Source organism: Nomascus leucogenys, chromosome 20 (assembly GCF_006542625.1).
Source record: "Nomascus leucogenys isolate Asia chromosome 20, Asia_NLE_v1, whole genome shotgun sequence".
NCBI lineage: Eukaryota > Metazoa > Chordata > Mammalia > Primates > Hylobatidae > Nomascus > Nomascus leucogenys.
Genome location: NC_044400.1, coordinates 69,597,904 through 69,611,129, shown reverse-complemented (window position 1 = coordinate 69,611,129; position 13,226 = coordinate 69,597,904). Strand labels below are relative to the sequence as shown.

Genomic DNA, 13,226 nt, shown 5'->3' with positions numbered 1-13,226 from the left:
GCAGGCAAAAAGAGAGCTTGTGCAGGGAAACTCCCATTTATAAAACCATCAGATTTTGTGAAACTCATTCACTGTCATGAGAACAGTGCAGGAAAGACCCGCCCCCATAATTCAATCACAATCACCGGTTCCTCCCACAAAAGCTGGGAATTGTGGGAGTTACAATTCAAGATGAGATTTGGGTAGGAACACAGCCAAACCATATCATTTCACCCCTGGCCCCTCCCAAATCTGTCCTCACATTTCAAAACCAATCATAGCCTTCCCAACAAGTCCCCCAAAGTCTTAACTCATTTCAGCATCAACTCAAAAGTCCACAGTCTAACATCTCATCTGAGACAAAGCAAGTCCCTTCTGCCTATGAGTCTGTAAAATCAAAAGCAAGTTAGTTACTTCCTAGATACAATGAAGGTTCAGGTATTGGGTAAACATGTCTCGCATTTGGGTCACGCTGATGCAAGAGGTAGGTTCCCATGGTCTTGGGCACCTTCGCCCCTGTGGCTTTGCAGGGTACAGCCTCCCTCCCGGCTGCTTTCATGAGCTGGTGTTGCGTGTCTACAGCTTTTCCAGGTACACAGTGCAAGCTGTCAGTAGGTCTACCATTCTGGGGTCTGGAGGACAGTGGCCCTCTTCTCATAGCTCCACTAGGCAGTGCCCCAGTAGGAACTCTGTGTGGGAGCTCCAACCACACATTTCCCTTCTGCACTGCCCTAGCAGAGGTTCTCCATGAGAGCCCTCCCCCTGCAGCAAACTTCTGCCTGGGCATCCAGGCATTTCCATACATCCTCTGAAATCTAGGCAGAGGTTCTCAAACCTCAGTTCTTGACTTCTGTGTACTCGCAGGCTCAACACCATGTGGAAGCTGCCAAGGCTTGGGCTTGCAGCCTCTAAAGCCATGGCCCAAGTTGTACCTTGGCTTCTTTTAGTCATGGCTGGAGTAGCTGGGACACAGGGCATCAAGTCCCTAGACTGCACACAGCATGGGGACCCTAGGCCTGGCCTAAGAAAACATTTTTTTCCTCCTAGGCCTTCAGGCCTGTGATGGGAGGGGATGCTGTGAAGACCTCTGACATGCCCTGGAGACATTTTCCCCATTGTCTTGGTGATAAACATTTGGCTCCATGTTACGTATGCAAATTTCTACAGCTGCTTTGAATTTCTCCTCAGAAAATGGGATTTTCTTTTCTATTACATTGTAAGGCTGCAAATTTTCTGAACTTTTATACTCTACTTCCCTTATAAAACTGAATGCCTTTAACAGCACCCAAGTCACCTCTTGAATGCTTTGCTGCTTAGAAATTTCTTCTGCCAGATACCCTAAATCATCTCTCTCTCAAGTTCAAAGTTCCACAAATCTCTAGGGCAGAGGCAAAATGACACCAGTCTCTTTGCTAAAATATAACAAGTCACATTTGCTCCAGTTCCCAACAAGTTCCTCATCTCCATCTGAGACTACCTCAGCCTGGATTTCATTGTCCATATTATTATCAGCATTTTGGTCAGAGCTATTCAACAAGTCTCTAGGGAGTCCCAAACTTTCCCACATTTTCCTGTCTTCTTCTGAGCCCTCCAAACTGTTCCAGCCTCTGCCTATTACCAGTTCCAAAGTTGCATCCACATTTTTGGGTATCTTTTCAGTAGTACCCCACTTCTGGTACCAATTTATTGTATTAGTCCATTTTCATGCTGCTGATAAAGACATACCCGAGCCTGGGCAATTTACAAAAGAAAGAGGTTTAATGGACTTACAGTTCCACATGGCTGGGGAGGCCTCACAATCATGGTGGAAGACAGAGAGGGATCCAGATATCCCTTGCACTAAGGGTAAAACCAGATGGCAGAATGCCACTTGAACCCAAGACCAGATGGTTTCCTGTTCCATTTCTCACGAATTATGTTCCCCATCTAGACATAAGCTAAGCGGCTCTGGTGTATTTATGAGGTGGGATGCCAAGCAGACCATGCAAGCCAGTGAACAACTCTCCTTGGAGACACCTAAGACAGGACAGCTAGGGGCCACTGCTTAGCTTTGCAGGTAACCTGGACTAAGGATCTTGGGCTCCAGCTGACTCTCCAGTCAGACATGTCCTTCCTTCTCTCTTGGGAAGCAGCCAGTAGGGCTGGAAGGGTGGGTAGAGAAGGACAGAGGGTTTCCTTTCAATACTTTTGAGAAGCAAAATCTTCCTATCACACAAGCAGAAATAGGAAAGTCAAGAAAGAAGAGTTCTACTGACAAGGGCTTGTCATAAAGCATCACAGAGCAAAGGAAGTTAGAGAAGGAAGAAGTCCAAAGGGGCTGACATCTTCCAAGGGCATTTATTGGAGGGCTATGTTTTGAACACAACAAAACATGAAGAATGTCTTAGACTGCACAAGAAAGAAGCAAAGGAGATTAAGTTAAATGGAGGAGATATTATATCTATCTGTTATTCCATAACAGGTTACCTACTAAGTTTATTGTTGAATTATATACCTCAGTCTTTTTTAAAAATGTAATTATGTAACCTTCCAGTTATTCAAAACACAGTGCTTTTCCTTCACAATTAACATTTTTATCATTGTATTTATTTACTTTAACCTTTTCCTTCATTTATTCAGTCTGTCTCTTGCCAAAAATAGCTTTTCCATTATTCCATGAAATGGGCTTGCCTTTAAGAAAAAAAATTAAATGCCTACAGCCTCTATTTTCAGTCTTACTTCCAAACAGACTTTCCACCTAGGAGTTTCTGGCATGATGCAAGTGCAAAGAAATAGGTCGGCAGGAGAAGATTGTTTTGCTCATGTACTGTTAATCCATTTTCTTTCTCCCTCTCTGGCTATGCTGAAAGTGACTTAGGGACCAGAACTGGATTATAGTCTTCTTCTTAACTTGCACTTGGCAGTGTGCCTGGAACATAGAAATACCTCAATAAAAGTGCAAATTGAATGTCATTAAAATGACTTTGCTGCGTGTATTAAAAGAAATTCCTTCTTTTCTACGCCTGTCTCTGACTCGGCTGTCTATCCTGCAAAATACTAGCTTTCCTTAGGTTCTGGTTTAGTCCTGGCAACCACATAATGGAAAACCAAGTCAGAGTGCCAAATCAAAAGTTGGCAATTACAGCTAGGAGCAGGGGCTCACACCTGTAATCCCAAAGCTTTGTGAGGCTAACGTGGGAGGTTTGCTTGAGGCCATGAATTTGAGAACAGCCTAGACAACATAGTGAGACCCCCCATCTCTACAAAAAAATGAAAAGGTAGCCAGACATGGTGGCACACGCCTGTGGTCCCAGCTACTCAGGAGGCTGAAGCAGGAGGATCACTTAAGCCCAGGAGTGCAAGGTTGTAGTGAGCTATTATCACACCACTGCACTCCAGCTTGGTTAACAGAGTGAGACCTTGTCTCTAAAAAATACATGCATACATGCGTACATACATACATACAAGGAAAAACGTTAAGAAAGCAAAAGTTGGCATTTCCTTGGGCCCTTAACAGAGAGCCTTGATGAATTTACGCCTCAGAGCACTTGGGTCTGATGCTAACTTCACCCAGCAGGATCGACCAACACTGATCACCCGTTTGAGTCAAGCCCAGTTGTTCTTTTGTTAGAAATACTATGTTATCGACTCAAATGATGGATCGTGCACCCTCCTATTAGAGAATTTAAGAGTTTTATTTAGAAGGGAGTTGGTATTCAGCCCTGCCTTTTTGAATGTTTTTTTTAATTACGGAGGGGGAAACAAGTAGTTTTTAAAAGTGAAATATTCTGTTCCTAATATTGTCTCAATATTAAGATGTTCTTAAATTGAGATGAGACAATTAAAGATAGGAAAATGCAAAAAGGAATTAGCTGTCATGCAAAGAAAAACTGTTAAACATCCAATAAGAAAGAATACAATTTATTTATTTATTTATTTATTTATTTATTTATTTATTTATTTTGAGACGAGTCTTGCTCTGTCGCCCAGGCTGGAGTGCAGTGGCGCAGTCTCGGCTCACTGCAAGCTCCGCCTCCCAGGTTCACGCCATTCTCCTGCCTCAGCCTCTCCGAGTAGCTGGGACTATAGGCGCCCGCCACCACGCCTGGCTAATTTTTTTTTTTTTGTATTTTTAGTGGAGACGGGGTTTGACTGTGGTCTCGATCTCCTGACCTCGTGATCCACCCGCCTCGGCCTCCCAAAGTGCTGGGATTACAAGCGTGAGCCACTGCGCCTGGCCTAAGAATACAATTTAATACATCTTAAGAAGTAATTAGTGCAAAAGTAAAAAATTAAAATGCTAGATAGGACATTGCAGGTAAAACATAAACAATATAAAATGCAGTTTGCCTAATCATGATAGCAGAGTAGGGTTAAAGTTGTTGAAAAGCAGGCCCAGCGCAGTGGCTCACGCCTGTAATCCCAGCACTTTGGGAGGCTGAGGTGGGCAGATCACCTGACATCAGGAGTTCAAGACCAGCCCGGCCAACATGGTGAAACCCATCTCTACTAAAAATACAAAAATTAGGTGGGGGTGGTGGGTGGGTGTAATCTCAGCTACTCAGGAGCCTGAGGCAGGAGATTGCTTGAACCTAGGAGGCAAAGGTTACAGTGAGCAGAGAACATGCCATTGCGCTCCAACCTGGGTGACAAGAGCAAAACTCCATCTCAAAAAAAAAGTTGTTGAAAAGCAGTACAAACATCCCTCTTCCTTCTCTCCTTCCTTTGTCCTTCCTTCCTTCCTTCCTTCCTTCCTTCCTTCCTTCCTTCCTTCCTTTTTTATTACTTCCATCCTTAACTAAAAAATACTTAACTAAAAGTCTACTATATTCTTAGCTGTGCTAAATTCTGGGAATACAGAGGGAGCAATCTTAGCTTGGCCATAGAGAGACTTTGTGCCTTGGCTGGAAAGACAGAAATGGAAGCAGGTGTTAAAGGCCCTGCAATGTGTAGGAGCCTCCCTTTTTCAGAACTGCATACCCATTGGAGGACTGTGTCATGATTCCACGCTCCCACAGAGGTACCACTAGATAAAAGTGTCACTTTCCCATCATTGTTCTCACCAGTTTTTCACCAAAGCATTGTTAATCTGCTGCGTTCTAAGCACTTCAATACACAGGACTGTCTTGGTTGCATATGACAGAAACCCATCGCAAACTAGCTTAAGCAAAGAGGGAACTTAGTGGCCAAAAAAACTGGAAAGGATCTAGGAATAAATCATAAAATGAAGGAGAACCTTTAGGAAACAAGGTCTCAGGGGCTAGAACCAGGGATTTGATGCCAGCAGGCCTCTCTTCCACCCCTCTTTTCTCTGGTTCTTCTTGAATACTGGTGGGCCTCATTCTCTGCAACTGCAGGCACGACAGAATTCTCTATATATAAGGGGATGTGTCCTTTGATAGCCTAAGCTTAACAACTCCAGAAGGAAAGAATCATATTTTCCCCACAGTTCACATTATCAATACCAAAAAATAAACTCTAGTCAGTGGCAAGCGGACCATTATCCACTAACCTCATGTCCAGGAAACATGGCATGTTTCCAGAAGATGGGAAATGAGAAAGCTTCCCAGGGAAGACCAGAATAATAATTCTAGAATCTACTGCAGGCTCTGAGGTGGACCCAGACTTTGTTGCTATTATTTTCTCAGGGCAAATGTAGAAACTTGTATTTTAAACTTACCAATGATTATTAATCTTCTGTACATTTTTGTTTGTTTGTTTTGAGACAGAGTCTCGCTCTGTTGCCCAGGCTGGAGTGCAGTGGTACAATCTCAGCTCACTGCAACCTCCGCCTCCTGGGTTCAAGCAATTCTCTGCCTCAGCCTCCCGAGTAGCTGGGATTATAGGCACCCACCACCAAACCTGCCTAACTTTTGTATTTTTAATAGAGACGGGATTTCGCCATCTTGGCCAGGCTGGTCTTGAACTCCTGACCTTGTGATCTACCCGCCTTGGCCTCCCAAAGTGCTGGGATTACAGGCGTGAGCCACTGTGCCCGGCTTTAATTTTTTTTTCTCCTTTGTATGCATCTCTGCACATGGTGAGAACATCAAAAGATAATCCATACTCATCACCTCTTAGCATTTGTTTTCAGTTGAAGACTAAAAAATCAAATCAATTTTAAAGTTAAAATATACTCTAAATATTATCCCTCCTTGGGAGTAATTGTTGCTATTGTGTTTATGATAGTTGTCAATAAATAAGAAAGGAAAATAGACGCAACAAAAAGAAAGACAAGGAACTAGGTGTCTTTCTCCCTAATAGGAAGAGAGTTGGGGTCTTTTGAGCCAGTTAGCCCAACGACTACTAAGTGTCCTGAAACACTTTTACACTTGCTTGAGCTGAGCCTAAGGCAGAGACCACTAGCAGGTTTTGGAACTTAGGCTAATGCAGATTTGTGGAAGGAGGTGCAAAGTACAGGTAACCTAAGTTACATTACAAGTAAATAGAACCACTCTACCCATGTTACTTACTCATACTAAGAGGCATACAAGATGGAACCTGAGAGCCACACCCTGAGTGATCTCATAACTCTGGAACCCCATAGGTAAGAGGCAAGGCAAAGCAAGAATGAGCAGCTGCAAAGCAATTAGAGAGGAATTTTCCATTATGTCTGTGGTTTGAAGTCTAGTTGTACATGTATTTGTGAGGTGGAAATTTTTAATTCAGGTAATCTAGGTTATAAAACATAGAGTGGTCACATGGAGATTAAAAACTTCTAATACTAATGCAGTTTATAATTGAATACTTTTACCTGAATGAAAGAGAAAAAAAATGGCCCTCCATTGTTGCAGTCTGAAGTGTAGGGATATTAATGACCAGATCTGATCTCTGAAAGGCCACCCAGGGCTTTCATAAGATGCAAAAGACCAGTGGAAGCTGATCCATGTCCCAGTGGTTTTTCCTCCTATAAATCCAAGTGAAGATTCTTGAAAGAAATTGTTGCTACTGTGTTCATAATAGTTCTCGATATATAAGAAAGGGAACAGATACAACAAAGAGAAAAGGAACTGGAGGTCTTTCTCTCTAATAGCATGGGAGTTGTGGTCTTTTGGGCAGTCTAGCCCAGTGGCTGCAAGGAGTGCTGGAAGCTTTTTATACTTCGTTGGGCTAAGCAAAAAGCAGAGACCACCAGCAATTATTGGAACGTGGGCTAATGCAGATTTGGGAAATACAGCATATTCCAGAAAGTACTGCAATATAGTCAATTCATCCTGATTTGTGCCTAAAATATTTGTAAACACATTCCAGTTTTACAAGGGCATTTTTAAAATAAAACAATCTGTTCAAATCTTATAATGATAGAACTCTAATGCTGGAATCCCCTCTTCCGGACTGGGCTTCCTACCTCCCTCTGCACATCCCAGACTTGATGCTTTTAGATCCTAGGGCTGTCCTCCCTTCTAAATTGATTGCTGCTTGAAGACAGGCTGTATCACACTGTAGACATCCATTAATCTTTGTTGAGTAAATGAGTTGATGCATGTGAAATGCCTGATATGATACGTAGTGATCTACAAAATGCTAATTTAATCTTTTTCCTTAGCCTCCTATTTCTACATATGAAAAATTAGAGGCCCAGAGATGTATAGTGACTTGCCCAAGGTCTCAGAGCAAGTTCAAGGTAGAGCCAGGCCTAGAATCCAAGTGTCCTAGCCCAGATCTAGCATCTTTACATAATAACATGCAAAGAACTAAATGAAGAGTTTGCTGAACATGTTACCCATAATTTAGGGAGAATAAAAGCTTCCTTTCTGATTAGAATTTTTACACTTTTTCTTTAAGCTCATGATTTGTAAATAATTCACTTATGCCACATTATCATACATTATCATTTTCTAGATAAATAGCTCATCTCTGCAAAAAGGAAGGATCAAGTGATGTCTTAACCACCATATCCTTACTGTAGTCAGTCTTTATAATGAGAAAAAATAAAGGCACAAAATCAAAGATGTCTCCTCTCCACCCTTGAGCTCCCACCCACAGTAGCTGTAGTAATCAAAGTAAATATCTTGAAGATTTTATGGAAGAAAAGCAAAGAGATGTATCTGATACATTATATACCAAATAATCCAAGAAATTCCTATTGGAGACTTCTGTTTCTGTTTTCTACACACTTGGCTCAGTTGCACAGCCCCCACTCTTACTTTGCAAACCAACATCCCTCCTCCCCAGGAAGACTGAGTGCCAGCATGATGCTCAGTTAGGTAAATGTCCCTTGCTGCTGTCTACAAAATGAAGCCTTCTCCACATGTTTTAAAATGTAAATACATGGGGTATGTCCGGGATCCAAATAATGATCGGTTTGAACTAGAATCTATGCTCCTCCCATTAAAAGAATTTCAAGGTCACCAGCTACAAAACCCAAGATTCCAAGAAACAAGGTAGTCTGCATGAAAAAGATTAGAACTACGACTTGGGCAAGTAATGAAACCTAAAAGACTTAGGAAAGCAAGATTGAAATGGCTTCTTTTCTAACTCCCAGTCTTTCATTTTGCTGTTCAAATATTCAAAAAGAGCTGGCCTCTAAAACCTGGAAATAAGTAATCAAGCATTTTTCACCTGACTAGTCCAGGATAGGAAGTATTTTGCATCTGACTGTTTTCGCATTGTGGATTAGAGAATCATTATCTAGTAAGTGCTTTAACTGTGTTCTGTCTACACTCTGCTTTCCTTGACAGGCAGTAAAATACGTTCACAGTAGTCAGCATGTGATCAGATCTGGAGACCCTCCTGGAAATTTCCAACTGGACATTAATATTTCAGGGTTAATCTTCACTCATCATCCCTGTTTTAGCCGAGAGCATGTTTTGGCAGCCAAGCTGGCCCAGTTATATGACCAGTATCTTGCAAGACACCAGAGAAACAAGACGAAATTTCTTACTGATAAGGTACATGTGATTTCTTCCATAATGATTGTCAATGGAGTTGGTTCTTCCAATGAGCCCAAACAATGAAAATTTCTAACAGCAAAATGTTCATGCCCCTCTTTCACATGTTTCCTCTGTCTAGGATGTGTGATACATTATCCAGCTAGAGACAAAGGGAAAGATAGAGCTGGTATACATGTGATGTGTACAAATTTGTTGGCACACACTCGCCCTAAACAGAAGGCTTTCTGTAAACCAGAAGTGGGTGTTAGGTGGAAGATATGTGGCTATTACTTGCTTACGTGATCTCAGAACCTGAGAAAATTGGTGGCTTGAGAATATCTGTCCTTAGAAACATTCTCATCTTTATATTTATTACCCCATAGTGTAGCACGTAAACACAAGTCAGTGTTTCAACTGATGCTCAAAGGAATGGCTAAGCATTTGGATTTATTCCCAATGTGACACTATCCCATGGGATTTTTGTGGATAATTTTGACTATAGGCAATTTTGGTCTCATGCCCTGACTTTAAAACCTTACTGCCCAAAGAAGAGATAACTTCAGAATATCTCGTTTTACGAGTCTGTAATTTTATAGTTTCTTTATATCACAAGAATACCATCGTATGTCCTGGATCCAGACAAACCTGCTTTTAGCTTTGGAAGAAAACTTGGCTCTAAGATATACACATAAAAGTAATATTTTCATGAGCAGCTTGATTATCTGGGCCATGGAACAAGGATGGACATACACTATGCTTTACTAATCCAGTTTCTTCAAGAACAGATGAAACAGTTCTCCATCATAATTCATTTATGTGAAAGTCTGGAGACAGCCAGATGCTTGAACATCCGTTCCATTCACAGACTGCTGGCACCATTTTACCCAGGAGAAGTGGGTGGGTCCAGTTGCACTGCAGTAGGGAATAGAGTTTGTAACCCAAAACTTGTATCCATATCTTTTTAAGCTCCAAGCTCTAAGAAATGCTGTTCAGACTAGCCTTGATCCAGAAAAACCTCATCAGTCTCTCGATACCATCCAAAAAACCATCAATGAGTATAAATCTGAAATTCGGTGAGTAAAGTTTGTTAAGTGTAACTACTTTTTTTCCCCTGTTAGATGTGCACTTGCTAGAGTTTATTTTTCCAGATACTTTTTCTGAATGCAATGAATACATGTGAAATTACGCCATATAAAACAATCAAATACATCTATCATATTAACACAGTATTTGAAGTCCAATAATGTGAATGAGGATGTAGGGAAATGGTCACTCTGCAGGTGTAAGGGAAAACTGCTACAGCTACCACTTTAGAGAGCAGCGTGGCCCTAACTCATAAAATGTTGAAGAGGCTCATCAGTTTGGACCCAGCAATTCTGATTCAGATACAAGATGCTCTTTAAGGAGCTACGTGTGCATATGTACATGGGGACGTGTGCAAAGATATGCACAGCATCATTCAAAAGTAAGACAGACTGGGCACGGTGGCTCATGCCTGTAATCCCAGCACTTTGGGATGCCAAGGTGAGGATAGTTTGAAGCCAGGAGTTTGAGACTAGCCTGTACAAAAAATTTTAAAAATTAGCTGAGTATAGTAGTATGTGCATGTAGTCCCACTACTTGGAAGGCTGAGGAAGGAGGATTGCTTGAGCCCAAGAGTTTGAGGCTGCAGTGAGCTAGGACTGCACCATTGCACTCCAGCCTGGGTAACAGAGTGAGACCTTGACTCAGAAAAAAAGAAAGAAAGAAAAAAGGAAGCCACTAGAAATAACCCAGTAGCAGAGTAAACCCATCTTGGTATAGGCTTACAGTGTATTTCTGTATCACAGTTAAGATGACTGACTCATATCTGCAGGTATCAACATGGATAAGGAATCATATCGTGTATACCATTCTGCAACTTGCTTCTTTATATACAATGCATCTTAGACATTTTCCTGTCACAGTGCATGTAGATTTATATCATGGTTTAAAGGCTGGCATTATGTAGATTTATTGTAGTTTGTATAATTCTCAACTGATATGCATTTGCATTTCTATTCTATTTTTTATTATTTAAATTCTACTGTAATTAAAATTCCTAAATATTATATTTGTTTACCTGTATGAGTACTTCCACAGAACAAATCCTTAGAACAGGAAATAATAAATTGAGGCATTTTTTTTATTTTTATTTTTTGTTTTGAGACGGAGTCTCACTCTGTCGCCCAGGCTGGAGTGCAGTGGTACGATCTCGGCTCACTGCAAGCTCTGCCTCCCGGGTTCATGCCATTCTCCTGCCTCAGCCTCCCGAGTAGCTGGGATTACAGGCGCCCGCCACTACGCCAGGCTAATTTTTTGTATTTTTAGTAGAGACGGCGTTTTACCGCGTTAGCCAGGATGGTCTAGAACTCCTGACCTCGTGATCCGCCCACCTTGGCCTCCCAAAGTGCTGGGATTACAGGCGTGAGCCACCGCACCCGGCCAGAGACATTTCAATGTATACTTTTCTTTTTACAATTTAGCTATGAGTTGGAAATTCTTCCAGCAAAGTAGAAATTAGTGAAGTTTGTAACCTATAATTGCAAAAGTATGGAGTATATTTTTTAATAAAAATTATTTTTATATTAAAAGGAAAACATATTGCAGTCTCCTTGTGAGAATAATTTTTGTTTTGGCATACATTAAGAAAAAAGTGACAAAAAGCTATTCTGAAAGCAATTGTGATTTTATATGGAACTGTCTTTATTGGTCACTGTTTGAAAAACATCAGAACTGCGTGTGAGATCTAGAGACAATGCCCAGCAGAGTCATGGACAGCAGACCCATTACAATAATTCTGTGCCCCTGGAGATGAAAGTCTTTGAGATTTAGCATTTCTGACCCAGTAAAAGAGATTTCCATCCCTTGCTGACTTTTCACTAGGTGGCAAAACAATTTCTAAGCAGATGATCTATTGCTGGATGTTTCATCACATGGATCCATTTCCTCAAGCCCCCTGGGATCTAATCAGCCACCCCCAAGAACTCCCCACCTCAAGCATCTGCTGAGCCCTCCACTGGTGCAGTTAACCCGGGCCAGCACCATAAAGCATTTTCCATTTTATTTTCCATAGCGGCATCATGACTACATTCCTTATTCTCTGAACGGGAACCAGGATATAGAAGGAAGAAAACATGAATAGTCATGCAACATAGGAATATTTTACTTAACCTCTCTGTAGGGTCTTTGCCCTCAGATGTGCTCAGTCTTGAACACATAAAAATTCTATGACCCCAAGTCGCCATCCAGCTACCACTTTATCTCTATATTTCCTTTAACAGCCAAACACCAGGAAAACATTTGCTATTCATACTATCTCCGCTCTCTCCTGTTTCCAAACCATCCTATCTCACCGCTGTGCCCACCTTTCCTCTGAAGCAAATCTTGCCACAGCCCCTGGGGACCTCCACCTGGGAAAGTGGAATGGAACCTCTCAGCCTGCTCAGTGCTTGAACGCAGACGCCATCCCCACGCACTGCCTGTCAGGACATCCTGCATCTCCATACACCACCCTCTCCTGGGTGTCCTCGTCCCTTTCCAGCCATTTGTCCTTCTCATCATTCTTTGACCATCATTCTCCTCTGTCCAGCTTATACATGTTCTGAGTCTCAGGTGTTATTGTTGTTTTCTTTTCAACCCTTTTATAAATTGCATTTTCTCCTGAAATGAATCCACTTTGTGGCTTTAAACATCACCCAGATGCCAGTGGCTCCCAAAGTTTCATTTCTGAGCAGGAGTCCACTGCACCGTCCAGACCCCATCTATATCAGGTTTCAGAAAACTGTTCCTGACTCCCTAATCAAAATTGCCTTTCCCTCTTCCTCCCCAGCTCTGGTCACAAATTTTAATTAAATATTATTTTGTAATTTTCTGCTTCTTTAGCTCGTATGCAAATTTTTCTTGCTAAGAGCTCTTTTTAGCATTTCTGGGAAACTATCTTTTTTTTAGGTACTAAAAAAGAAAGTAGAAAATATATCAGAAAGGCTGAAGATGTCATGTAACTCAGTAAAATAATTTTATATTGTGGTTTTTAAAACTGAAGCAGGGGGTGATAACAGCTAAAGGCATAGGAGACGAACTGACCACCTGATGGTGACAGATAACATCTGTGGGCCTCTTACTTGGTATCAGGCAAGGTTCTAAGCACATTATGCGGATTAGCTCATTAACTCCTCCCAGCAACCCAGTGTGGTCAACTCCTACCATACCCATTTTACAGATGTGAGCCAGCAAAGGGAAGTAGCTTACCCAATCCAGCTAGTAAATAGTAGAGCCAAGATTCAAACCTGGGTAGTCTGGTTGCAACAACTGCACCCTTAACCACAATGCTTTACTGGTCCTCAAAGAGAATGTTTCTTATTGTAGTTTGTTGCC

At 41.6% G+C, this 13,226-nt stretch overlaps 1 protein-coding gene across 1 annotated transcript in view; it reads left to right on the top strand.

The window, feature by feature from the left end:
• Positions 1–13,226, top strand: part of CC2D2A (coiled-coil and C2 domain containing 2A) — a 135,595-nt gene that overhangs the window by 52,089 nt on the left and 70,280 nt on the right. Inside the window, exons 12-13 of the mRNA XM_030801179.1 lie at positions 8,640–8,849; positions 9,798–9,904. Of these exons, the coding sequence (XP_030657039.1) occupies positions 8,640–8,849; positions 9,798–9,904 (317 nt within the window). The remainder of the gene's footprint in view (positions 1–8,639; positions 8,850–9,797; positions 9,905–13,226) is intronic.